Source organism: Heloderma suspectum, chromosome 1 (assembly GCF_057233095.1).
Source record: "Heloderma suspectum isolate Gila_16-S chromosome 1, 16-S_ref, whole genome shotgun sequence".
Taxonomy (NCBI): domain Eukaryota; kingdom Metazoa; phylum Chordata; class Lepidosauria; order Squamata; family Helodermatidae; genus Heloderma; species Heloderma suspectum.
In genome coordinates this window covers 225,067,486-225,095,385 of record NC_139458.1, presented here as the reverse complement: position 1 = coordinate 225,095,385, position 27,900 = coordinate 225,067,486, and the positions used below count along the sequence as shown (strand labels likewise).

The 27,900-nt window shown below is 44.6% G+C and overlaps 2 protein-coding genes across 12 annotated transcripts in view; one reads left to right on the top strand and one right to left on the bottom strand.

The window, feature by feature from the left end:
- MCM3AP (minichromosome maintenance complex component 3 associated protein) overlaps nt 1–27,900 on the top strand; it is a 126,587-nt gene that overhangs the window by 10,180 nt on the left and 88,507 nt on the right. Inside the window, exons 1-6 of one of the 3 annotated variants that reach the window (XM_084820450.1) lie at nt 9,734–9,822; nt 11,808–13,029; nt 13,221–13,444; nt 18,858–18,936; nt 21,316–21,460; nt 25,887–26,083. In XM_084820450.1, the coding sequence (XP_084676576.1) occupies nt 11,865–13,029; nt 13,221–13,444; nt 18,858–18,936; nt 21,316–21,460; nt 25,887–26,083 (1,810 nt within the window). In that variant the 5' untranslated portion in view covers nt 9,734–9,822; nt 11,808–11,864. Of the gene's footprint in view, nt 1–9,733; nt 9,823–11,771; nt 13,030–13,220; nt 13,445–18,857; nt 18,937–21,315; nt 21,461–25,886; nt 26,084–27,900 lie in introns of those variants that run through there. The other 2 variants (XM_084820465.1, XM_084820460.1) reach the window with 2 other exon arrangements.
- Nucleotides 986–27,423, bottom strand: YBEY (ybeY metalloendoribonuclease). 9 transcript variants are annotated; one of them, XM_084820728.1, is made up of 6 exons: nt 27,314–27,423; nt 26,969–27,031; nt 6,329–6,580; nt 4,710–4,841; nt 3,394–3,462; nt 2,951–3,155 (listed from the first exon to the last, which is right to left on the bottom strand). In XM_084820728.1, exons 3-6 carry the CDS (start codon nt 6,536–6,538, stop codon nt 3,069–3,071), a joined length of 498 nt encoding a protein of 165 aa, XP_084676854.1. In that variant the 5' UTR covers nt 6,539–6,580; nt 26,969–27,031; nt 27,314–27,423; the 3' UTR covers nt 2,951–3,068. The 9 variants fall into 9 exon arrangements, with proteins under 9 accessions (XP_084676836.1, XP_084676854.1, XP_084676807.1 ...); XM_084820681.1 differs by lacking the exons at nt 26,969–27,031; nt 27,314–27,423 and adding exons at nt 8,588–8,965; nt 9,384–9,717 and having other exon boundaries at nt 6,329–6,511; XM_084820691.1 differs by lacking the exons at nt 26,969–27,031; nt 27,314–27,423 and adding exons at nt 8,588–8,787; nt 9,384–9,717 and having other exon boundaries at nt 6,329–6,511.

Below are 27,900 nucleotides of genomic sequence, written 5' to 3'. Positions count from 1 at the left end.
ATAAAAGAGGATAATATAAATAAGAATTGGTTGCATATAATATATAGGGTTGTATCCAAGAAATGGTAGTGACCCTTTGCCAAACGCATGACATCCATCAGCAGAACAGATTTCCACCCCCCAACTCTAAGCAGGTTGGGAGATCTTCAGGAGCAGATTTTGGAAAGATGCAGGGGGAGAAGGAAAAGGAAAAGTTGCATTCCATGAGCAGAAGTCTGCTTGCGCAGCATTAGATTACTCCCCTACACTGACATGGCATTAAAAGCAAAGAAAAAGCTTTCTTATATTTTGGAAGAGCCACTATAAACAAGACACCTCTTTGTTAAGAGTCTGAATATGGCAAAACCAGCAAGCAGGGGGAACATAGCCCCTGAGCTGCCCCATACAGCTCAATACCCAATAGCCTCAGTTTAAATGTAAATTTAGTTTGTTCCAAGTTCATGAACAACAAATAATTAGGAGATAGCCCAAATGAGATGTTTTTTGGTAACCATTCCCTCTTCCAAGTAGACTTGTACGTCTCTGCCATCACCTAAATTAGAAGGGCTTGGGGTGAGCAAAACACAACAGCCATGAAAACAAAGGTGTATTAAGTATATCCAAGCCAAACTGCTCAGGAAGTTGAGACCAGCTTCCTAATTAGCAGTACCTGTGACACATCTAGGGATACCAAATATGGATCTGGGAAAGAAGGACTGAACTCCTTCCAAAGAGAGTTACTTTGGACCATTTAATTGTTTTAGAGTTTCCCGAGACCAATACATTGGGAGATGGAAAGTATTGCTGATTTAATTTTCTGGGTCCCCGATAATGTAAAATACAATTCCAATGGTAGCTAATCACTCTTAGTGTGCTCTTCAATTTTAGAATTGCAAATCTGTTTTTTCCAGGTTGTTAAGAGACCAAAATGTAATCAACCATACCAGGGGTTGGCAGACTTCAGGCTTACGGGATCTACTTTGTTGTTGTTGTTTTAACTAAAATCTATCAACTAGGATCTGATGCAAAAGACATACTTAGCATTACAGAATTCTAAGCCCAGGAATTTGTTTGAATGCCAGAACTGAATGGAACTTAGTTTTTCCACAGAAAAATCCACTCCTGGTTACCCCAAGCATTCTTAATTTCAATAATAGGCATCATGGGGAGGGGAAGAGTCATTTCATTACTGCTATTATTAAAGAATTGGGAGACAGGAATCCTTGCTGATCACCCAGAGATCTACCAGTTGATCCAGATTTACCTTCTGCCCACCCCTGAACCGCTCTGAACCCCTTGAGACAAACTGAAGCAAATAGCTGCCTGCAAAGTTAACATGGCTCTTTTTGTTGCTCCTTATTATCAACTTGGCCAGATGCCGGAAATAGTGGAACCTTGGGAGAGGGTCCCTGTCCTCACATTAAAATCTCCTGCAAGGTTTGGGTAGGCAAAGGGAAATTTGGCTGGCTCTTCTGCAAACTAACACTCCACTTTGAGCCAGTTTGTCATAGAATCCTCTTCACAGGCTACAAGGGCTAAGTAAACAATGAACAAAAATAGGGTCCCCTGAGGAACTCTAAATTTCAGTATGATTCACAAACAGACAACTCTATTGTTGTAATGTCCAGAGAAGAAGTTAAGAGTTTACTCTTGACTAGCTCTACTCTTTCCCCTAGATTGGAGTGCTAGCAGTCAAGAAATGACAAAACCATTCACATAAATGGGATCGCAATACCATATCTCCTGAAGTAAAATTATATCAAACCCATTCAAATACTCTAAAGATTCTTGGGGTTTACATTTGGCTTGCCACTTGCCAATACTCCAGGACAGATGTTTGAAATGTGCATTGTCTGACCCTTAGATTCAGTCAGTCCATCTCAGTATTTCCATCCAAATCCCTCAGTGCTCCCCAAACCACTGTCATTGGGCAGTGATACCAGTGGATCAGATATCCTACACACAGGCCTTAAATCCTTTAATGGAGCCTGAGGGTAGTAGCCAATGTTAGTCCTACACAGAGTATACCCATTGAAATGAATGAGACTTTAACTTAAGTCCCATTCATTTCAATGGGTGTACTCTAGGACTAACATTGGCTACCACCCTGGGAACCAAGCTTGAAGGATTCCAAATACAGATGAGCTAGCCCGACTTGACCTTTTACAGTTTACAAAAGTGAAATCCTTAGTTAGTGGTCCAAAAAGTTCTCTTTCCTTTTATTTCTTTATTACATTTTTATACCACCCATTAGCCAAGGTTCACAAAATAAAACACCATAAAATATAATAACATTGTAAAACATATTACAAACCATAAGTTAAAAAAAACAAAATAAAAACCAAGATAAAAGCCAAATAAAAGTGCAAAGGTCTAAAACTGCAGTTATTAAAACTGAAGGACTAAAACGCTTGGAAAAATAATTGTCCATACATAGTCCCCACTAGAGAGAATTAGCCTTGAGATTTTGCCAGCTGTACCATCAGAATCTCAGGGTTTTAAAAAGGCTCTTTACTTGTCAATGTTATCAGATTCTTAATGTCAGGGGTGCCTCTGAGCATAGGCAGCTCAGATTCCGAAGAGGAACTGCAAGACGTGGGGGAGGAACTTTCCCAGACAGGGAGAGACAGACTCCTCAGGTTTCAATAGTCCAGCTGGATGGAGAGAGCCTCTCTTCACACACCCCTGTGAGAGATAGCGAACAGGGAGAGGTGGGGCTTGGAGAGCCTGAATTCCTAGATGCCAGGCACAGACGCAGAGCGAAAAGAGAGATGGCAGGGTGGAGCTTAGACAGTTTGCCCGACTGGCCAGGCATGAACAGTGGCACTTAGAGGCCTCATGAGAGACAGAGAGAGAGAGAGAAGGCGGGCTACTGTCCTAACTTAAGGGGTGGGGGTGGAGGATCTCCCTCTCTACTCCTACAAGTTTGGTACCAGTGATCTGTTTACTTAAGAGAGAAGAGTTGTGCAAGTCCTTGGGTCATTATTTATTGAGTAATAGCAATGGTCTTAATATATTCAAGATTAGAGATCCATTAATAATTAAACAAAATAGAACATTATTTGTGGACTGACATACAGATATAACCACTAGAAATGGTTTTTGGTCAGTGGCTGGAGGTTTGTGCCTGATAACCTGCTTAGCTCCTGGAGGGTTTTTCTTTCCTTTTCATACATCTGAAAGAGGGCAAGACAACAGTGAATCTATACATTTCCTTCCAAACAATACAATAACACGTGAACTTATAAACGTGAATTTGTCAATTACTCATACTGCACAATCAGGGTGTGAAAATCATAGGGTGAATAGATATAAATCTGTTTGAGCTTACATTTAACAAAATTAAGTTTTTTTTAAATATGTCTACAGATTGAAATGACAAAGTATGAACGTTGCACAGCTCAGAGTACTGACCTGTTGCCAGTCTGCTTCTGTGCTGTGTTTATATCCGAGTAAGTGGCACATGCCATGAGCAATTGTCACCTGCCCAAGAAGAAATAATTTCAGTGCTTCACATAATTTTAATAGACTGATAAAACACAACATTAGAGAGGTCTAAACATTCACAATTCATAACATTCACAATACACATTTTATTAATTGAAAATTGCCATGGTAGACAAACTGTTTACAAAATTTACAGAGTACGTTTTATTGTGGTTTCTCATTTTTCAAGCTACAGCAGTACAGTGGACAGCAATCTATGCTGCTGAATTCAAAGAGCATTTTGTGTTTGCTAGTGATTCCAGTGCAGTTTGGTGGATTGTGATGTAGTGCTACTAAAGGAGTTGTGCTTATTTTATGGTGTAGGGGCTATACGATTAGACTTTTTAGGTAAATGCTCTGTTAATCTTCTGAGGGCGCAATCCTATCCAGATAGGCAGTCGCTATCCAAAAGCAGGGCAGGAGAAGCACGGAGGAGATTGCGGCTGACTAGCCGTGGGAGGGCTGCGTGGGGGAGGAGGCTGCTGTACAACATATTGGACATGTTGTACAGGCATTTCTGCCCTCCCTGCCCTGGAACGCCCCCAGACACACCCCTTTCTGGCTGCTCTGTACTCCTCTTGTGAGTGCGGGGGACGGGGCTGAGGCAGTGCAGAAGTGGGGGGAGGTCAGTTCTCTGGGAACCAACCTCAGAGCGCAGGCTCTGAGGTCGGCTCCTGGAAAACAACATATCCTATGGCTGTCTAGTCGCTATCTAGCGGCCATAGGATTGCTCCCTTAGATACATTAGACAAACTGACAACCATGTATAGCAGGGGGTGGAGCTGAAAGATGAGGAGCATAGGGAGCATTAGGGAGCAAAGTTTCACTAACTGGTTATTAAGAGCTTGAGCAAGCATAATGACAGATAGGAGGCCTTGACTTGAAAGCCTACTATAAGACAAATTGATGAGGCAACAAACCTTTTGTGGTACTGTACACCCCACTAGAAGCAAACAGGAAAGCTAGCAGAAGCTTGTTCTGTAAGCAAGAAAACTAACTTAATGGTTCCTACAATTCAGTAAATGAACACAAGGTAGTTCTTCTGTCAGCAGCATGGTGATGTTAATGTAGTCACACGGCCATCTGTTATCAAACCCCTTTTCAACACGCTTCAGAACTGGAACAATACGATGAATATCTTTTCATTATTATACATCATTATCACCATTTCAGAACTCTAGAGAATTTTCTTAGAAACAGACACCAACTCAAGTAGTACAATGATTGAACTGACACATACTTACTAGAAGAACACTGTTGTAATCTTCTTTATTCTCCTCACACTGTTGATAGATATATTCTACTCCTAGAAAAATGTCTCCCAGGTTGTATTCATCTTGAGCACAAGGCTGTGGCAGTTCTCCTGCTTTCAGATTCTGTGACGAGAACAGGTCACAATCATAATCCAAAAGTTACATATTGGACATATATTCTCAAAATTCTGTAATTTTGAGCATTAATTATGAGATACAATACACAGATTGCATGCATTGGAGTAGAACATGTTAGATGTTACAAGACAGTTAAAAAGAAACAATAAAATGCTGGTTTTTAAACTTTCCCATAGCACTAATGAATCTGGTATCATTCTACTTTGACCAGGGCCACCTGAATTTAAGTCCCTCTTCATCCATGTTCTTGTTGTGTGCAACCCATAATTCATCTGCCTTGCAGCACAAACCTATTAATGTTTACTCAGAAGAATGTGTAGCTGATTTCAATGGGGCTTACTTCCAGATAATATATGCTTAGGGTTGCAGCACCCTATGCACATGTACTTTTTTGGTTTTGTTGCTTGTTTTTATTCCCAAACTTGAAATTACCCTGAGAATTCCAAATGGAACAAGGGTGCAATATTAAACTTTATATATAGATAAATAAATGTACTTGGGAGTAGGAATACTAATACCATACCATATGGGGTTATTTGAATTAAAATATTATTAATTAGGGAGGGACCAATCCTATAGCCCCTAGACACTGTCTGACAGTGCTCCAACTTCAGAAGTGGGAGTTGGAGATCTGACCAACCTCCCCCACCCCCTTGCAGTTGGCATGGAAAGAACCATGCTGGCTGGCCTTCAAGGTAGAAACTCAACCTTGAAGAGGGGAAAAAGGGGGTGTTCTGGTGGGTGGGGATAGGAGAACAATGGAGAGACCAGGATACGAGCTATCCTGAGCCTCTTCCATCCTCCTTCCCTCCCCCTCTGAAGCGCCATCACTAGATGGGCAAAAAAAGCCTGTCTAGCAAAAAACACAATGGTCGGAGGACAGAGAGGCGAAGATCAACTCCACTGCTCCTCCCACCCTGCCAGCTTCAGCCTGGCAGAGCATTGGATATATGGAAGCCTCCAAGTTTGGAGGCTTCCCTCTCGCAAGAACACAAACCATAGGACTGGGCCCAAAAGTTATTTGTGCAATATAAATGCTTCACAACATGAATGCTTAGTTATAATAGTGGTTAAAAAGTGGAACCAATTGATCCAGTAACACAAAGAATAGTCTCCTATGTATTTTACTTTATTCTCACAAAGATTAAAGTCCATTGGGGAAGATAGACACTTTTGTCTTCACAGCTTGTGCAAAGCTTTTAAAAATAAACATGGGTAATACAGGACCAGACTATTTGTTTTTAAGGTGCCACAGTCCTCCCAACAATCCCCAAGACTGAAGATTTCTTACAAGGCCTTTGTGGCTCCCGAGTCTCAGTAACTCTGATCTGTCCATCAAAGGTCCCCAGTTGTCCCAGTCTACAGACATTAATAGCTGAATTGTCATATATATATGCACCCTATACCTGCTCCTAAGATAAGTATTATATGCATTGAGCTGGACGAGAAGAGTAAATAAGCAAAGCATTTACCTCATGAAAGGGAAAAGATAACACATCAGTGGAGATATTCTCCCGTCTGTAAGTTCTATTGAGGTGCTGCATGTGCTTATTGCTAACACAGATAATACCGAGATCAAACTTCTGCACACCCAAAATGCAACGGAGTTGTTCTATCTTCTTGCGAAGTGGCACTCTCCTGATAGGGATGGCTCTCTGCAGGTTACGTATGATCAGGCTCATCTCAGTAAAATATGAAGACAATGCAGGTTCTGCAAAATAGTGCTTTTTCCAAAATGACCATCATTAGTCACCAGTGATAGTTACCAAAAGCTGGAACCCAGCAGAGATTAAAATCACTGCAGTATTTAAAATGCTACTTTGAGTAACAGCAAGGAACTTTAACGTATTTCATCATTCCCATCCAGGATTTTCAGGCTCCCTGAGGCTCAGACCTTGTGATAGAAAGGGCACAGCCTGGGAATTGGTGCCAGCCCAGATCAGGAGATGGAGGATGGTACCTAGAAAGTCCAGGAAAACTAGGCTGTGCCCGGTGGGCTCTACAGATGAAGCTTGACTTCTGCCCAAATACATTTGTTAAGTCTTTAAGGTGCCACAAAACACTTCATTGTTTTCAGTGCAATGATGGTGGATAGCAAAAGCTCTCATCAAGCCAAGCAGAAAATTGTCCCCTTTTGATTTTGGCCTCTTCCTCTGAGACGTGCTCTTTCCTCTGGAGACACTAAAGAGGAGACCAAAATCCTCTTTACAGTGTCCATGGTTAACTGTCCCTATTTACCAGGGATAGTCTGTATTTTTGTTTACTTATCCCAGGCAAATCATTACATTTATTTCGTTCAAGGGTAGGCCACCTGGTGACCTCCAGATATTTTGGATTATAACTCCTATCAGCCGGAGCCAGTATGGACAATGGTCAGGGTGTGCACTCCAAAACATCTAGAAGGCACCGGGTTGCCTATCCCAGATTTAGTTTATATTTGGTTTTGGCTTTTGGGGATGACAGATTGCAATGTCAAATTGCTGAACAATTCATTAAGAGACTCAGCTCTATCTCCTGTGTTTTGAACAAGGACAAAGGGTTTTTACAATCATACTAGATGCATTAATCTGCTCAACAATGCAGTGATTTCGAGAGGTGTAGTTGTGTTAGTCTGTTGCACCAAAAGAACAAATCTAGCGGGACCTTAAAGACTTGTGTCAAAACGTGTAGGTCTTTAAGGTGCCACAAGCCACTTTGTTGTTTTCAGTGCAATGATGTCTGTGTTACTGCCCAACATTTTGAACAGCAAGTGTTAAGGCAATTACAACTGTCTGTACTTTCTGCATTTAGTTCTGTCTGACCTCACCGTTTACAGTCTTCTCCCAAATCATGCATATATAAATCGGCCAATTTGAAGTTAACACTTCATGCAGCTGATGAAAGTGGCCAGTATCAAGGAAAGATTATACCATAATACATTGATTAGTCTTTAAGGCTAACAGGACTCTTTGTTGTTTTTGTCCAAAATTTGTTACTGTAAGTTGCTTGAGTTGTCACATTCTTCTACAATCAGTAGAAGTTAAATCTCTGAGTGGGGTGCATGTGGGTACATGTTGTTTCTAGCATGCACGCAAACATACGTGCATAGACACTAACAGTGCAATCCTACACATGGGTACTCAGAAGCAAGCCATATTTTGTTCAGTGGGCCTTACTCCCAGGAAAACATGTATAGGACTGTATCCTATACATAATATAGACTGCCATTTTACACACTGCAGGCATATTTTGAACTGTGATAACATATTATCAGACAAGCATGTTTTTTCCTAATATATCTTTAGCCAAAAGAACAAACACCGTTCTTGGCTTTTATTAAATCAGTGGAGGACAAGAGTATTGCAGAACAAATGAATACATTTGGCATACAACAGAGTAGAGCCCCAACACATGATTGGCTGAGGGGCTGGCTGGTATGATAATAACGGTGCTACAACCATGTTCCTATTTTCACCTGGGAAATGTTGGAAGGCATTTTTTATTTTAGTTTCGTTGTGCACCGCCTTGGTGCCTTTTTTGGACAAATAACAGAGGAATAATGATGATGATGATATTACTGTTACCTGTTACCGTGCAGCACGCAGTCGGAACATGCCTCGCTTGCCCACTTAGGGCCGTGGCTCACTAACCTTACACCAGCTCTTGGTAGGACACTTTTCCAACGCAACATATAGACTGAAGTACTAAAAGAAATAGCCTTCAAAGAGTAGCAGATATTGCGGAGTCCTTACGGTGCTGCAGCAGGCTAGCAGGGCCGCCTCCCGGAACGCCAACATCAGCAGCAGCTGAGGGAGGACTCCTACCCGCGCGTACCGGAAACGTGGTTTTCTGCGAGCAACCCGGCTCAAAGAGGGCAAAACCCAACGCAGTCCTTATTAGCACTTCCGGTACAAGACCGAACGCGTTTGCGCGGCCACAGTAAGAGACAGAGCTAATACACAGAGATAGGGAAAGGTGAGAGCCACAATGGCTGCTGTCAGAAGACGACACTTCCTCGTTCCTTTGCCACCCCCTTCCCCCGGGGTGTAGGAGTGTGACTAAGAGCCCATTGAAAACAAGGGAGGAGTCTGCGATTTTAGCATAGCTGTGATTGGGGAACAACCATTTACCTAGAAAGAGAAGAAAGCAGTAGTGAGGATTTTCTCCTCTTTTTTACTCGGGCCTTGTTTCGTGTGAAAAAAAAACGTGATTTTTGAGTATCTAAACATTTTAGAAATTGCGCTGTAATGCCAATGCAGCCCATTACTGCAGGCTGTGGGGGGCTCAGAGTGACTTGCGACTCCCTACAACGTCACCCGCGGTCAAGACTGTAGGTCAGAGGCGGGGTGAGGCAAGTGCGGGTTTCCCGTCGAGACGCCTGTACGCGACACGCCCCCGCAGGCTGCAGCAAGTCAATTTTTAAATTGCCCCCCAGGCCCCCTCCCAGTTCAAACACGGCATCCAGCTGCGTGCCGACTCCGCGCGCCTCACTGACTGGCACGCAGACACATCGCTATTTCAGACGTTTGAAACTCAAAAGAAACAAACCCAATAACCTCTCCGCATTCCCCGCACGAAAAACGACCCGAGTCAGAAAGCGCTCCAAGGTCGGTCTTCGCGGCGTCTTGTTCAGGAGCTGACGCCGCAGCCCAATCGAAGCCGCGCTAAGCTCCCGGGTCTCCCTCGCGCGCGGCGCTCGCTTCCGGCGGGGGCGGGGGCCCGGGCCCGCAGCGAGCCCCTTGCGCGAGCCGCGCCGTCACAACCCCGCTCGGCTCGGGCGGGTTGTCCTGGGCGCGCGCGCCCCCGCGTCGGCTTGGGCCCAGCCGCCCGCGGGGCTGAAATGGCGGCGCGGCTCTTCCGCTCAGTCGCTTGTTCCGAAGGCGGAGACGGAGAGCTTCCCGTCCCGCGGGTGGCGCTGAAATCCTCCTCCTGTCCCCGGTAGTTCTTTATGAGGAGAGAGATTGCGGAACTCAAGGACAGCTTATGGGTGAGGGAAGTGTACTCTGCCCTTCCTCAGGGCACTCTCGTTTTGCTTCCTTCGGCCCGATGTTCTAGGGTTGGACCCTGGCAATGGAAGCCAGAGCTGCGGGTCAAAGTCAAGCCTTGGGTTAGGGCCAAGGTGGGGGAGAGCCTCTACGCGAGATTGACTTTGCTGGCTATACGGGAGTGCGGCTGGCTGGGGGATGCTGGGAGCTGTAGGGGTTTTTCCGTCTCAACATGCATAGGGTTGTGCCCTAGGTGTGATTGTAATGATTAGGGTCGGAAATGCTACCTGCTTTGCTCACAACTCAGTTGCCTGCCTTTGTTCTTCCGCGCCTTAAATATTTTTTCATTAACTGAGAAAATATGTGAGAGGCACACATGAGCTCACTCTTACTGAGATTGTAAATGTGTGTATATCGCTTAAGAGAGCAGCAAGGCGGCACACGGGATTGAAAGTGCCTCCATACCGGAAGAACTCTGCACGTATAAAGCTACTGTGCTGTGGAGAAAGGCTCGGTGTTGTGTATGCAGGGGTTTTCTTTGTATGGAAGAGGTTTCAGGTTGAGCCCTCACTTGTTATCTGAAGTGTTGCACCCCGTATATCCATTTACCATTATAACAGGAACCAGGCCTTTGAAAAGGACTAAACAGAAGCCCAGCTTGTCTTCCTTTTTTGTCACTGATTTGTATTGCCCTTCTGTTTAATTTTTCATGGTAGGTAACAATGTTTTAAAACAGGTTATCTCAAGAAGATGGCAGGATTTAAACCATAATAAATTATATTATGGGTTGGAGGTGGGAGTAATTCAGGCCTGGCATCTATGTATTTATTAAGCATACATTTTGAGGGTAAGGGCAGTTTACATTCCTCCCAAGCATCATAGGTTTGTCTAGTAGTTCCCCTTTGTTTTAGTAACAGGTGAATTAATAATTGGCATTCTCCATTCTTTTGCATTCTCTGTTTGTGGTCATTTTGGTTACTGACCCAGTCTGTCAAATCCACAAATGATTTAGGGCAAGGTACTTGTATTTAAAATTATTTAGTCTGATCAGTATTATGTTCAAACTGGTCTTGACAGTGAGGGAAGAGTGTTATATGCCAATATCATACTGCCCTTATACAGATCTATGATGTGACCACATTTGGAGTACGGTGTACAGTTCTGGTTACCACACCTAAAAAAAAGATACTGTAGAGTTGGAAAAAGTGCAGAAAAGGGCAACTAAAATGATCAAGGGGCTGGAACAACTCCCTTATGAGGGAAGGTTAGAACAGCTAGGATTGTTTCACCTGGAGAAAAGGTGAGTAAGGGGAGACATGATAGAGGTGTACAAAATTATATATAGTGTGGAGACTATGGATAGGGAGACATTTTTCTCCCTCATAATACTAGAACCTGGGGTCATCCCAGGAAGCTGATTGGTAGGAAATTCAAGACAGGTAACAGGAAGTACTTCTTCACACACTGCATAGTTAAACTGTGGAATTTGCTAGTAGTGAGGGCCACCAATTTGGATGGGTTTAGACAAATTCATGGAGGATAAGGCTATCAAAGGCTACTTGTCCTGACTGGTATATGTCACCCCTAGTACCAGAGGTAGTATGCCTATGTACACCAGTTGCTGGGGAACATGGGCAGGAGGGTGCAGTTGCACTCATGTCCAACTTGTGGGATTCCTGTGGGCAGCAGATTGGCCACTGTGTGAACAGAATGCTGGACCAGGTAGACGCTTGGTCTGATCCAGCATCCTTGTTCTTATCTTATTAGTTGTCCAGACTGATCAAGAGCTAATGAACAAAACTGTTCTAATGGGGTTGCTGGGCTGTTGGTTGTAGTATGTGTTGCAATATTGATATGAAATGTATTTGTGACATTCCCTTAGTGTTACTGGAGAATATGTACAATATTTATATTTTTCTGGAACTAAAACATAATTAAGATATTGTTTTGATATTCTAATGTCCACTACTTATATTTTGTATTGCAGGTTACTAGAACTGTCAGATTCTAGGTGTGGAAGCTATTGGGTAAATACTTAGCTGTGATGATGAACCCAAATACTCCTTTTAGTGGACAGCAACCTGGAGTTTTCCAGGGACGATCTGGTGCTTCAGCTGAGATGTTTCCAGTTCAGCCACCCTTCCAGTTTGGTCCACTCTCTGTTCTGGGGCAGAATAGTGGAGGATTGTTAAAGAATCCAGGGTTTACACACCTACCTGACTTTACTGTAACTTCAGGACTACGTGGTACTTCAGGGCAAGGTTTGGGATTTGGGCACCCCCCAGGATTTACACAATCCTATTCTCTTGGACAAACTACATCCTTCGTGACTTCTGCACCAACCAGCTCTTCTCTTCCCAGCAATCAAGGTTTCAGTTTTAAACCACCTACAAATCTTGGGACTTCTCAGAGTCCTTCTAGCTTTGGAGCTACACCTGGAGAAGCTTCAGGCTTTGTCAGACCAGATTTCAACTTCAAAACCCCTGAGAGTGCAGTGTTCAAGCCTATCTTTGGCACTAGTTCAGAACAAGAGAAAACAAATCCGGTAATCCCAGCTCCTTTCACATTTTCCTTTCCAGGTGGTAGTGGACCTGGAAGACTAGCCCCCTTTATCATTTCTCAAGAGAACAGGAGCTCTGTTAGTACAAGCTTCAGCTTTTCAAAACCAGTAAGCAGTAATATTTTATCATCTTCATTCAATGCTCCTTTACCGAACAGGTCCACAGAAGATGATATAAAAAGATCTATAGTTCATTTTGGAAGTCCTAGTAGTAGTTTTACCTCTTTTTCAAACTCATCTGCTGGGCCTGTGCCTTTGGGTGACACTTTCCAAATTAATAAAGCAAGTAAACCAGAACATGAAGAATTGCTAGCTCCAAGTGAGCCACTTGTTAATCTTGGGAAGGGAACAAAGAGGAAAGAAGAGCAAGAGCCTTCCCCAAGACGACATGATTATGATGCGGTGGATGATCCAGAACTGTCAAGGAGTGATCATGCTTCCAATAAGCGACCTGTCAGGCTAAATCGCCCACCTACACGGGGCTTGTTTGGCAGAACATTGCTAGATGTGCTGAAAAGCAATAAGAAAGAGTCCAAAATGGAAAGAGTTTCCCTAGAATCTGGAGAAATGGAACAGACAAATGTGGCAGGGGGGAGCCAGTCTGGGTTTGCAATGGCTAAGCCAGCAGCAACACTGAGAAAGGAAGAAGGTAAGACAAAATTGAAGGCAAGTAAGTATAAAAACTTGGCATGAATTAATAAAATGGAAGATGAAAATGTTGCTCTCAGTTTAATTGTAACGTTTGTTTTATTTTATAAATTATTTTACTTCTAAAACTTAAACATATTTGACATTAAACTATGAATGCTTTCTCTCTTTATACTGAAACATTTCTTTCAGATTCTGCCACCTCAAACCCTTTGCATCGAAATCGGAACAGTGGGAGCACAGAGAGCCTTGGAGGTTTGCCATCAAGTGAACTCACGACTATCCAGTGCAAAAATATTCCTGACTTTCTAAATGACAGAAGTGTTCTTGAAAACCACTTTAAGAAGTTTATTAAAATCCAGCGTATCCGTACCAACCGAAACAAGAAGTTGGCTATTATACACTGTTTAGATCATGTGAGTTCTTAAATATTAACAAAAGATCAAAAGTGTAAACATTTAGATGTGTAGGCTATGTAGAAGGGTGTGCTATGGTGAGGTTTATTTGATATTCCCACCAGTAGCCCCTGCCATTAGAAATGTGTACTGATGCCTCTTTTAGTATGCAAAATGTTAAAAATTGGGTAATGTTGGCTGCACTCTAGCTTATAGTTAGATACAAGTACTGTTGAAATCATTGGAACTTCTGTGTCCAGGACTGTGGACTGCTGTTCTTGTAGCAAATATTGTGGAAACTACTGAAATGTTTCTAGAAATTAGTAATATCTAGACAGCAATTGTGGACAATTACCATACTGATTTACAGTAGAAATTGCAGCCTTTCTAGTAGAAAAGCCCTGGAAAAAGTAAACAGCCTTGCAACAGATTGAGGCAGAAAACCATTGACAAAACTGTAGTTACATGGCAACACCATTTTACCCATAGTAGTGAAAACATTTGAATTGGCCATCTCACTTTTTGGGGGCATTGACTTGTATAAGGCATTCGGCTGTCAGTCTCAACCGGTAGAGACTCAGGGCTGAGAAGAGACTGAACATGTGATTTGGTTTTGTTAAAAGGAAAAGGAGACTGAACAGACAAGATCGTATTAAAAACTACATCGGAGATATTAATGTCATAAAGGAGGGGTGGACAGAAGGTAGATCAGCAGATGTTTTGGACTTCAACTCCCAGCATCCTCCTCTTTCACAAAGAGGCATATGCAGCTTTTGAAGTATGGCTTTGGAATTAATGAGACAAAGCTCTCTTCAGCTAGCAGAGCACCTAAAACATCTTGAGGTGATCATTGACACTAGCCAGTCCATGGTATTACTTCCTCAGGAAAGGCAGGATAAAGGCAGGATTTGAGGACAATGATGGGCCAGGATTTGAACTCCAGCAACTTGGATCGTGTGTTTCTGGCTCTTCTTTGGGGTTCCACAATTTCCTGAAGAGGTGCAGTGTCCTAGGGTAGATTCCATTACAGGCCTCTCTGCTAGTAGATCCTAGATAGATGTGTGACAACCGGGGTTATCTTTCTGAATATGGACTAAATTCATATTGCCACAAAGGCAAGCCTCTCTGTTTGGTGAGCACACTGCCAGGGGCTGCAGGCACAAAAGACAGTTCACAGCATTAAGTGTCTTGAATTTCGGACCATCATGTTTGCTTTGACTGCATTTCTTCAGGGATCCCACATACTGGTGAGGACTGGCATCACAACCTCCAAAGCCCTATTAAAATGGTCTGCCCCCGGAGATTAATGGATTCCGATGGATTCCAGAGGGCTCTGGGGGATTTTCCTGCTGGTATGGCTGGTGCTGCTGTCGAAGCCCAGGTCGCTCTGTGGAATGCAGAGATGACTCGGGCGGTTGACACGATCGTGCCCAAGCGCCCTCTCCCTCTGAGCAGAGCCCGGCCAGCTCCTTGGTATACACCTGAGCTGAGGGCAATGAAGTAAGAGGGGAGACGGCTAGAACGCAGGTGGAGGAAAACTCGTGCTGAATCTGACCGAACACAGGTAAGAGCCCACTATCAAGCCTACTCTGTGGCGGTGAGGGTGGCAAAGAGACAGTTCTTTTCCACCAGCATTGCATCTTCTCAGTGTCGTCCAGCGGAGCTTTTCTGAGTGGTTCGCAGCCTGTTACATTCTGGGCCAGGGAGAGAGACGGTGGAACCCTCGGTAGCACGCTGTGACAAGTTTGCACAGCACTTTGAGGATAAAGTCGCTCAGATTCGTCATGAATTGGACACCACCATTAATGCAGTTCCATTGGTAGAGGCGTTCAGAGCACCGTCTGGTCCAGTTTTATTGGATGAGTTTCAGTTACTGAGGCCTGAGGATGCGGACAAGGTGCTTGGCCAAGTCCGATCGACCACTTGTGTGCTTGACCCTTGCCCTTCATGGCTTATTAAATCAAACAAGGAGGGGTTGTCCGGCTGGGTCCAGGAGGTTGTAAATTCCTCCTTGAGAGAGGGAGTGGTGCCTGCCGCTTTAAAAGAGGCGGTAATTAGACCACTCCTGAAAAAGCCTAACCTGGACCCAGAGGATGTTAACAATTATAGGCCAGTGGCCAACATCCCCTTCCTGGGCAAGGTGCTTGAGCGGGTGGTTGTAGGACAGCTCCAGGCACTGTTGAATGAAACGGATTATCTAGATCCATTTCAATCGAGCGTCAGGCCTGGTTTTGGAACGGAAACTGCCTTGGTCACCCTGTGGGATGACCTCTGCCGGGAGAGGGACAGGGCGAGTGTGACCCTGTTGATTCTCCTGGACCTCTCAGCGGCTTTCGATATCATCGACCATGGTATCCTTCTGGATAGGTTGTCTGGGTTGGGAGTTGGAGGCACTGCACTACAGTGGTTCCACTCCTACTTGGATGGCCGATTCCAGAAGGTGGTGCTGGGGGATTATTGCTCTGTGCCATGGCAACTGTGCCATGGAGTTCCACAGGGCTCTATTTTATCCCCCATGCTGTTTAACATCTACATGAAACCGCTGGGGGAGGTTATCCGGAGGTGTGGGCTGAGGTGCCATCAATATGCAGATGACACCCAGCTCTACCTCTCTTTCTCATCAAACCCAGGTGAGGCAGTGGCTGTTCTGAATCAGTGCCTGGGCACGGTAATGGACTGGATGAGGGCTAATAAACTGAAACTCAATCCAGACAAGATGGAGGTACTGTTAGTGGATGGTTCGTCTGCCCGGCTAGGTGATATTCAACCTGTTCTGGAGGGGGTTGCACTCCCCCTAAAGGATCAGGTTCGTAGTTTGGGGGTGCTCTTGGATCCAGAACTGTCACTTGAGGCACAGGTGAACTCAGTGGCACGGAGCACTTTTTATCAGCTTAGGCTGGTATACCAACTACACCCTTACCTGGACAGAGATAGCCTAGCTACAGTTATCCATGCTCTGATAACTTCTCGTCTGGATTACTGCAATGCGTTATACGTGGGGCTGCCTTTGAAAACGGTCCGGAAACTTCAGCTGGTCCAAAATAGGGCAGCAAGATTGTTAACAGGGACTGGCCTGCGAGCTCATATTACGCCAGTACTTTTCCAGCTGCACTGGCTGCCAGTCCATTTCCGGGCCCGATTCAAAGTGCTGGTGTTAACATTCAAAGCCCTTAACGGCTTGGGGCCAGGTTCCCTGAAGGATCGCCTCCTCCCATATGTGCCTGCCCGGACCTTAAGATCATCATCAGCGGCCCTTCTCCGTGAGCCCCTGCCAAAGGAAGTGAGGCGGGTGGCTACTAGGAGGAGGGCTTTTACTGCTGTGGCACCCCGGCTCTGGAATGAGCTCCCTAGTGAGGTTCGCCTGGCGCCTACACTGTATTCCTTTCGGTGCCAGGTGAAGACCTTTTTATTTTCCCAGGCATTTTAGCATTTTAGCTTTCTAAATTTTTATCTTTGCTGTTTTAAATCTGTATTTTAAACTCCTGCACTGCTGCTAGTTTTTATTGTGGTTGTATTGTTATATTGTAGTTTTAATGTTCTATATATTTTAAATTGTTTTATTGTGTGTTGTTTGGTTTTTAATTTTGTGAACCGCCCAGAGAGCTTCGGCTATTGGGCGGTATAGAAATGAAATAAATAAATAAATAAATACATACATACATACATACATACAGCTAGGGTAGCACATGGTCCAGAGCTCTATACCAGCAGGGACACTATGAAAGCAAATGGGCTGAGATGCACTTTTTCTTGTCAGCAGGACACATCTGGGAGTCTTCTGCACACAGGCAGAGTGTCAGGGACCAGGACCCTGAACCCATGTCTTCAGAAGAAGAGGCTCCAGAGTTAATGGTTTAGGGAGATCAACCAGCCTAAATGCTGCCAGACTCCTATTTAGGGCTCAGCCTTGCTCTGCTCCTTGTTAGACCAACATACAGATAACCTGTCTGGCTTCCAGCACTGCTCAGAGCTCTCCAGGGTGTTGATCTCTTCCTATCTTGCTTACCTGAGAGGTCTGACCTAACCTTAACCCTGCTCAAGATCTGATCCATAGCAGATCCTTGCAACCCAGGCTACAGCTCAGGGCATTGGTGGAACCCATGGCTTAAAATGGTACATGGTACACAAAGTGGCTCAGCTAATGGATACTAGATAAAGGGAGTGGCCCTGGAAAATATCTTCCAGGAATTCATACACAGGTTTAGAATTCCACAGGTGGACCTGTTCACATCACCCATCAGTTTGCAGGGTCTAGAAGTTCTTAAGTTCATATACCAGTAGTGGCTGGGATTGATGCCTTTGCAGCCCAGTGGCCCAAGAAGTTGCTCTGTGTGAGGTTAACAACACAATCCTATACACATCTACCCAGAAATAATTCCCCTGAATTCAGTGGGGCTTACTCCTAGGCAAGTGGCCATAAGTGCTGGTAATAAGAAAGACCCTATATGGGACTATTTTAAAGACATTGCCTGTATAGGTAAAAAAGGAAAGCATTAAAATATATACAGCGAGACAGATACAAAGTCTGCTTGTAAGAATGAAATTGTAAATAATATTCTGTTTAGTTGTAAATTAACATAGTTTATTGGTCACGTTTGACCATTGTTCAGGAAATATATGAAAATGTTTTAATGGGGAACTTGAATTAAATCAGTGATTTAAATAGTCTTGATTTAAATCAACGCACCATGGTACTATGTTTATAGTGCTCGACTCTATTGCCTCTGTAGAGGACATTTGGTAAACTAGCAGTGTGAATCTCGGTTTCTGCGTTATTTGTTTTTACAAGATAGATACATTTGCTGCCACTGATGTGGCCTTTGGGCAGAGACTTCTTGAATAGGTCCTCTGATCCTTCTCAGCATCAGACAGAACCAGTCTGGGTGGGATGCACAGCTGTCCAACATCCCTCTCCAGGATGTCCTACTCTGAAAGAAAGTGGAACATTTGACTTAATGTGAATGTTCCTTCTTTTCAGTGGGAAGGAGGATGTTGTTCCATTCATTTTTAGTGGAGTCTACTGCTTCTGGTAGGAAGTGGAGCTCAATTTGGTTTCGTACATACCTGGAGGATATACTTCCTTTCTCTGTCACATTTCCACTGGTTTATTCTGTGCTCTCACTGTTCTAATATTCTTCTTAATTTTGGCTTGGTTGGCATCCATTGGGTGCAGTACTTTCTCTTAAGTGGGTACTTCAGTTACAATTTGTTTCAAACTGAGAGCTGATATCAACTAGAGGAGATGAGAAGTTGAGTGTAAATCCTGCCACCAGAGCCCACTTGGAGGAGTTGCCCTCACAAGGTTGTCATCCTGTTTCCAACCAGAAGGAACAATCTCAAATTCATATAGTAAGCAGATGTTCACCACTGCTTAGCGTATGCTATATTATACTTCATATATCATTCTGATCTTTCAATTGCATGTTTTTTTCAGGCATCTGCTGCTTTGGCTAGAAAGAAAGCAAAAGACCTACACAAAGAGATAGTGACATTTTGGCATAAGAAGAAACCAAGTAAGTTGTTACCTGATAGTTATAAAAACTAGCAAAATTTCTGCTGGCACGATGAGTTTGTGTTTCTGAAAAAGAACCCATGTAATGCGGGGACCTCTGAAGATGCATTGGCTGCATGTGATTGTCAGGCTAGTGATAGTGAGACATGAATGAGCCTAGCCAGGTGTGCACACTCCTCTCCCTTCTGTGGCCACAAGGAATAGTTTGGAAACTTTTGCTTCTGCTTTTGATTAACCACAGCTTGTTTTGTTTCCTGAACCAAGCAAACTGTGGTTAACCGTAACTAGTCATTTGTTTCAAACAAACCATGGTTTTCGAAGTTGGCTTGTTTTAACTAACCATAGTTAAAATTAATTACAGTTCCAGGTTTGTAGAAGCTATGGCTAATCAAAAGCGGAAGCAAAAGCTTCCAAACTTCCTAACTGTGCAGAAAGAGTGGGGCGAGGAGAGTGAACGAGCCTGGGGCAAATCTGGCATCACTCATATCTCATCGAGCCATAGCTTATTGCAGTGTCCTTCACTGCAAGGCTTGAAAGCCATTGGTGGCTCACAGTCATCTCAAGTGTGATGCTCCACCTCTTTTTTTCATTCACTCACTTGCTCTCCTTTTGCAGTAGCTGCTTACCCTCAGCAGGGGCTCTGGTATAAAGCCTCACCACTTGACTGAGGGCTGGGCAAAGAGGAGAGGAGAGGCTCCTCATGGCTTGGAAAAGGCCTACAAGTGGCCTTGGTGGCAATGCCTGGAGCCAATGTGGCTCCTGCTTGAAAAACAGTAAAGATCACTAGCTTATTGTGATGTCTGAACACAGCCATTATGAAGATCTGAGAAGATCAGAAGCCTTTCTCTGAGTGCCCCTTCTATCTGAGCTGCAGCAGCTGCCTATCAGGGAGAGGGCCTTTTCAATGGTGGCACCCCAGCTTTGCAGTATTCTCTCTAAAGAGAATACTGCAAACACACAGTCAGATGTGTTTCTGGAGCCAGGTGAAACCCTTTTATTTTCCCAAGAATGTTTAGCTGTGTAACTTTTGTTGATCTATTTTATTTGGATGCTGTTTTATAGAATTGTTGGTGTCTACTTTTTAATTTTATTGTAAGCTGTTGTATTGTACATGCTTCATGCACACAGAGCTGTATTATGCAGGGTCCCCTTTAGTAGAGGCTGGGCCACCCAGTGTTGGGGGCAGGCTTTGTTCCCTCAGCAATATCTTCCATAAGTTACTTTTAATTTTCTATGTGAGTGAATAGCAGTTCTTACTTTTATGTATGGGAAGAGGTGTGCTGAGCGAGTGGAAATGGAGCTAAATCTGCTCTACATCTCTGGAGACTTCAGTTCCTTAGGGGAGACGGATTTGCTCCCCTTCGGTAATCTTCCTGATTGCAGCCTGTTTTACTTTGTCCCATAGGAATGATTGGCCAATGAGAAGTGAGTCTGCTACTGTCTGCATAGTGTCTGCTTTTTTATCCACATAAATCCTCCTTGGCTTCCGTTTCTTGATCATGTTACCTTGGGAAATTGGAATTGATACAGTACCTGCTCTGTATATCACTTCTGTGATGACAAAATGTCATTTTTCTGCATTCTCTCAATATTTTAAACTAGAAGAGGCAGTGGTTCACCTATAAAGCTTTAAAATGTCAGTTTTATATATTGGTTGTGTCCTTGGAATACCTCCCTTCTTCTCTTTTACTCCTTATTGGATATGTCCCTATGATCGATATTGCACAAGAGTGTAGAGCATACCAGGCCCCACTTGGGGGAGAGGAATCTCCCAATCAGATCAGTGTGATTAGCCATGGGACTTTGGAGACCACTTGTCTTTGTGTGCTACAAAAATTGCTTCGCTTTGGTCAGGGTTGTTGCAGTATACTAATTTGGTAATGCCTAGCATGCTCTTTTTGCACAGATGATACTAAGAGTACAATTCTATACATGTCTACTCAAAAGTAAGTCCTGTTGACTTCAATGGGGCTTATTCTCAGGTAAGTAACCATAGGGTTGCCTAAGTTACCTAATAGGTACCTAGACTTTGACCTTATGGGCCTGGATCCATAGGATCTTTCTGGCAGCAGAACAATTGATTTTATGATCATGGTAACCCATGAACCTGCTAGGTAGTCTTGCCTGGCTGAAGGAACCAAGAACACTGGCCTTGAGAGTAGATAGTACGTAATAATAAAAATAAGCAAGACAATTTGAGGAAATCTGCTCTCTATTCTTGGAGAGATCTCTAAGCAGATTTCCTCCAGTTCTCCTGGCTATAGAATATTACACTTAAGCATTATATTGAAATGCTGTATATTTATAAGAAATCAAAATATATGATGGCAAAAGAAGTGAAGTTCTGTGATAAGTTTTTGATGTCATTCAATTTGCAAAGGTCCAAATAAGAAAGACTATTTGTCCAAGGAGCAGAAGGCAGATGAAAGTGATGGGAGGCAAAGCAATGACCAGCTGAGTCAGCATTCTCCACACTGCAAGTCTTTAATCCGTTCCAGTGGTAGTGGAAACGTGTCAAATAAGAGGTATGCGTTCTTTGTTAGTCTTTGTAAAATAAAATAATCAGTGTGACAGAATGTACATTACCTCTCCCTCCTGAATGGACCTTCTGCTCTCTCCACCACGCTGTAGAATTTTTTTTTTTTTTTTTTTTACAAAGTCAGAGGAGGTTTGGCTTTCGGCATCTCAGTGGATGCTCTGTCACAGCCACTCCACAAAAGGGAATTCTTGGTCCTGCACAGATGCAGGAAACTCAAAACACGCCTTTAACAAATTGGAGACAGGGAGAGGTTCTTTATGAATGCCTTGCCTCCCTGCCCCCTCTGTTGCCTTCTGATTAGTTCTGCCCTGCTCAGCTAGGAGAACATTCTGTACATGCTCTCAGCTAGGAGAGCATGTACAGCAATGGAGGATGCAATGGGGAAGAAGAAGAGAGGGGAGGCAGCCACAGCTGTCTAGATAATCAGTATCCTCCAAGAGTGCCTGCAGTTGGTCCGCCACAACCTTCTCAAGTACCTTCCCTAGAAAAGGGGTATTTGCAAGTGGGCGGTAGTTGTCTAATACCGTTGGGTCCAGAGAGAGCTTCTTCAGGTGTGACTGCACTACTGCCTCCTTAACGACAGCAGGGACCACCCCTTCCCATAGGGAAGCATTTATCACTCCCTGGACTCACCCAGTCATACCCCCTCGGCTAGCTTTTATTAGCCAGGAGGGACAGGGATCAAGAAGGCGTGTGGTCGTTCGCATTATTGCAAGCATCTTGTCCACATCATCAGGCCTCAACAACTGGAACTGATCCCACAAAATCGGGCAGATGGTGGCATCAGACACCTCACCTGGTACTGCACTAACAACAGCATCAGGGTCGCTGCGGAGACAAGCAATTTTGTCCTCAAAGTGCGATGCAAAAAGGTCACAGCGGGTCCTTGACGGGGCCAGGGCCCCATTTACTGGGGAAGATGTTAACAACTGCTGAATCACCTGGAAGAGCTCCGCTGGACGGCTACTTGAGGATGCAATGAAGGCAGCAAAATAAACCTTCTTTGCTGCCTGCACTGCCACGCAGTAGGCACGATTATGTTCTTTAGAGCATGCTTGGGTGTCTTCACTTTGAGTCCTGCGCCATTTGCACTCCAGCTGACGTCCAGCCTGTTTCATTGACTGCAGCTCCCCAGTATACCAGGGAGCAGAAAGGGCTCCACAGTGCTGGAGAGGGCACTCAGGTGCAATCAAGTTGATGGCCCTCTGCATCTCACTGTTCCACAGTGTGGCTAGGGCCTTGGCTGGATCACCAGCTGTCTCCACTGGAAAATCCCCAAGAGCATTCAGAAATCCATTGGATTCCATCAGTCGCCTGGGGCGGACCATCCGAATAGGTCCCCCACCTCCGCGGGAGGAGAGTAACACTGTAAGTTCAAATTTCACCAGCAAATAGTCTGACCATGACAATGGGGTTACTTGGAGCCCTCCAATCTTCAGACTACCCATCTCACAAGTTGAAGCAAAAACCAAACCAAGGGTATGCCCTGCTTCATATGTTGGGCCAATGACATACTGAGACAGCCCCATGCTACCCCCCCAAACCTGCTCCAAGGTGGAGTGGTCTCCTGGTGATAGAAATGAAAGTTCTGTGAACCACGGCAACTCCCCCCCCCCCCCCCCGGCTCACCAACCGATGTTGGTGCTGCACTGAGTACGCAGGTGGCCAGAGCTGAGTCAGGTTGACTCCGCCCAGCTCACCCACCCAAGTCTCAGTAATACACTCCAGGTCGGTTCTCTCATCCACGATCAAATCGTGAATGACTTCAGTCTTATTGCAGACTGGTCTGGCGTTAAATAGCAGCACTGCAAGACAGGAGGGCACAGTGGAAAAGCTACCAGCTACATGAGAGCTAGAGGAGGGGGGTAGAAGGGGAACAGCGTATAAACACCTGTAGCCCATTCTACTTTGATGTCCCAACCCCCTCCTCCTGCCTTATCTCCTTCTGCCCCAACTCACTGGAATAGTGGTGCCCCCTCCATGGGTTCCTGTATCAGAGTCTCCACATCCTTACTGCCGTAGAAATGCCCACACACTCTCAGCAGCCCCCCACCATTCAAATATACAATCAGCCATTCAATGCATACACTCCACTCATCCAACAATCACTCCCAACCAAACTAACACAATCACAGTTGTAATTTGTGGTTGTAACCAGCCGCTGGTCACAGTTAGGACATCAGGCTTGTTAATCAACCAAATAAAGCAGAGAACAAGTAAAGTGCTATTTCTTAGCCATGTAACCTTCTTCCATTGCTTCATGCTCATTCTATCTCACCTGGAAGGTGGCAAAGCAGTTCTCTCCCCCACCCCGGCTCTCACCCAGGGGAAGCTCCACTTCTGACTACCACAGGCTCCCACCTTGGGCAGAGAAGCAGTTGTGGGATATGAAGCCCCTATCCCCTGTCTCTCACCCAGGGTGGGCAGCAATAACATATGAAAAACTGCTGTTGGCAGAGGATCCCTGCTCTCACTCAGGGACACCTCACTCACACAGTGCAGGCAATCAATAGATGACCAGGATGTAAGCAGATCAAAAAGGAAGAGAAGATGGATGGATATTCTTAAAGCTGCTTTGTTGTGACCCATCTGTCACAGCATTGCAACCCATGTGATGTAGCATTGCGACCCATCTCTGGGTCTCAGCCCATGGGTAGAAGGGCTTTAGTTTATAGGTTTATTATAGTATTTTTGAACATTGATTCTGGCCCATTTGCACTGGCTGCCTGCATGTTTCTGAGTCCGACTCAAGGTGCTGGTTTTGACCTATAAAGCCTTACATGAATTGGGACAGCAATATCTGACGGAGTGCCTCTCCTGGCATGAACCTTCCCGTGCACTATGCTCATCATCTAAGGCCCTCCTCCAGGTGCCTCCTCCAAGGGCGGCTCAGAAGGCGGCAACAAGGGAGAGGGCCTGCTTGGTGGTGGTGGAGTGAACTCCCCAGTGAGGCCCACCTGGCATGAAGATTGTTATCTTTTTGGTGCCAGATTAATACCTTTCTCTACTCTCAGGCATTTGGCAGCATATGATAAGGGTTTAATCAGGTCATAGGATTTCTTATTGTTGATAGTTAAAATTATTTGAGTGTGTCTGCTGTCTATATGTTTGTATGTAAACTGTTTCTATTTTGGGTACAATTACTGTATTTTTAAGGTTTTTAATCTGTGTAAACCATCCAGAGAGCTTTGGCTATTGAGTGGTATAGAAATATAATAAATGAAATTAAGGGCACAATCCTATGGCCGCTAGTCAGCGGCTAGACGGCCATAGGATTGGTCAGTTCCTGGAAAACTGACTTCCACCCCTTCCCGCGCCACCTCATAGGCAGTGCAGATCAGCCCTGTGCTCCGCACTCGGAAGATTAGTGCGAAGTGGGGGAAATGGGGTGTTCCCGGGGGCAGGATGGGGAGGTCGAAAGGGCTGGTATGACACTTCCTATGTGTCGGCCTGCCTCCCCACCCCGAGGTCCCGTGGCTAGACAGGCGAAATCAGCTGTCTAATCGTGAAAGCAGGGCGGCGGGAGCATGGAGGAGATGCGCTCCTCACCACTCCTCCTGCCCTGCAGCGGATAGGCAGTCGCCCCTGGGTTCGGAGGCGACCGTTGATCCCCATTAGATTGCTCTCTCCATAAAGACACGCGGAGAGGCAGTGGTGCTGCCAGCCCCTTGTATACAATCCAAAAAGCTGCTGAGTGGCTCTGAGTTGGTAAACTCTGGTTTGAATGTTGGTAAACTTTGTACTGGCCAGGAGTCCTAACCAGTGCTTGTGGTAAGGCAGGGGTGGTAGTGGGCATTTTGCACAGGATGCTGTGGTAGCTGTTGCAGCACAAACCTGAAGTTGCAGCACAGCAGCTACATCATGGAATAAGATTGGGCTGTACATAACATAACTGCTTCTTCAGTAACAATTCATACCATTTGAACTATAGAACAACTAGAATGGTATTCTTCCACTCTATTTGTTTTGAAGCTAACATAGATAAGACTGAAACTCCATTACCTAGATTGTCTATATTATATTGTCTCTCTTAATGCAGAGATTTTGACAAGCTTATTTGTCTAAAGGTTAATAACGTTTAGTTCCTAGAATGTTTGGGTTTAAGGAATGACAACACCTTTTCTCTGATGTGTAATATTTTTATGTAGGTAATTAATATGGGCTAATTTTTAGAATAGTGTTGCAGATGCTGAATGATGCAGTCCATCACAGGTACAGCACCTACATGCAGGGGGTATAGCAGAACCCTGTTCCTTTCCCTTGTACTCCATGTGATGCACTTGTGTGCACAGGCACCCAGCATGCCAGGCTATTATGGGGAATAGGAGGATTTGCCTCCCTTTTCTAAACCCACTGTCTCCCCTCCGCCATGGAATGTGAGGTTGTTTAAAACAACTTTTCTTGTTTTTTAGTCCTCCAGCTAAAAAACCTGGTCTTAAAAAGTCTCTGCAATTTGAGGCATATACTTTTGATTCTGGACCTGAAGGACATGGCTCAGAGAACTTAGAAGTGCCAACATCCGGTTTCAGTAACCTTATAGGCATGGTGGCAGAGACCTCTGAGGACAAATATCGCCTTTTAGACCAGAGAGATAAGATCATGCGGCAAGGTAAGAGTTGTTTATAAACTCAGATGAAGATGTTTGGGCTACAGATTGGGTGGGAAAGGTCCCATGCACCCTGCAGCCATGTAAATATTGCCACAGAGCGGTGATGTGGTAGTTCTTGAAAATGTTGAATTGGACACTTTTCTGGATTTTTTTCCCAGTATCCTAAAATTTCCTGAGATCTTGTTTAGGGTTATTAGTAGACAAACTAAAAAAAGTATACCGTGTTAATTATCCATGCTGTATTAATATAAAACATTTTTCCTAATTACCAAAGGCATTGAAACTGAAAAATTTGATTAAGAAACAAATCAATAAAGCACACAATGTAGAGTTGAAAGGTACCTTGGAGGTCAACTAGTCCAATCCCCTGCTCAGTGTAGGATGCAGCTTTAGCATCCCTGACAGGTGGCTCTCCAGCTACTGCTTAAATATCTTCAGCAAAGGAGAGCCTCCATCTCCCTAGGTCATCAGTTCCACTGTAACACAGCTCTTAAGTTAAGAACATTTTCCTAATGTTTAGCTAAAATCTACTTCCCTGCAATTTCAATCCATTGTTTCTAGCCTTGCCTTCTGGAGCAACAGAACAATTCCCATCTGGTGCAACCGAGACATTCATCATGGTTAACTCCTCCCACTGCCCAGGACAGGCAAGGAACATGTGACCAAGCTTTTTGCCTTGGTCTTGGCCTCTGTGGCTCCTCCCAGCCAGTTCATTCCTTGCCTTTGCCCGGGACAGAGCTTGTTCTTATCTCTCCTCAACAGTCTCCTTTTCCACGCCTCATTTTTCCTTTCAGTCCTTGTTCTATCTCTTCCTTAACAAACTTTTCTCTTTGTCTAGTTTAGTCTTTTCTCTCTTTTAAAAACAAATGAAAAGGTTTTCCTGACCTTTTTCTGGCTCTTCTGCTGTTTCACCACAAGATAGCATCACTACAAAGATGAACTCCAAACCTAGTAAGAAAAAAGAAAAGGTGCCTTTGATAAGGCATATAAGAGTCGTCTGGAATTCAGCTGCTGATTGCAAAGCACCCCCCCAACACATGAGGAGCTGACAGTTGCTCCTGGCTCTGATAGTGAGGAGTTTACAAGAGGGCCAGTAGCATCCAGGCATAGCCTACATGCACGCCCCACTAGTGCCATAGCAACCACAGTTCTGCAAACACAAGCAGATTGGAGCGGAGCCCTTGTGGAACTGGATGATGTGGGATCTCGCACCCCCTCCATACTTCCTACCTTGGAAGAGGCTGGCCCAGACATCAATCTGGAGGAGTTTGTGAGGGCACATAAGCACTCCTTGGGGCCCTGGGAGCAGGAGGAAGCTGGGACATGCCCGTTGTTTTCCTGCCAAAAATCAGTTTCATTTTCACAGGATTGTGCAACCTGCATTTTGCAAACACAGTCTTTTCCTAGGGATAATACGAAAGTACAGCAACCCCCAGGTGCCCCCTCCTCCACCTCAGGAGATTCAGCCGAACAACAGCCTCTCCCTCCCCAGGATCAGGCCTTGTTTAAAACAATTCAGCAGGCCATTAGAAGGGAATTGCTGAGCTCTCTGATCAATGGTAGGGGATATAAAAAACGCAGGGAAAGGACTCCTTCATCCAGTCCTCCTTCTCCTCTTTTCCCACAGCCAAAGAAAAAACAAAAGAGGGCTCTTCAGGCCAAGCACTCCAAGATCCCCAATAAAACTAAATCTCCCACATCTTCTGCTGAATCAGCCCCTGATTCTCCCGATCCTCACCTCATGGTCAAGGGAAAACATAAGTCAAAGGGAATCTCGCCTGAGCACCCTTCTGACTCAGATTCTCTTGTTTTGCTAG

Excerpts from the sequence above, each read along its gene's own strand:
- YBEY (XM_084820672.1), bottom strand. Across the intron at positions 3,463-4,709 it reads ATTACAACAGTGTTCTTCTA|GTGACAATTGCTCATGGCAT; the intron begins GTAAGTATGTGT and ends CTTCTTGGGCAG. Across the intron at positions 3,156-3,393 it reads CAGAAGCAGACTGGCAACAG|ATGTATGAAAAGGAAAGAAA; the intron begins GTCAGTACTCTG and ends GCCCTCTTTCAG.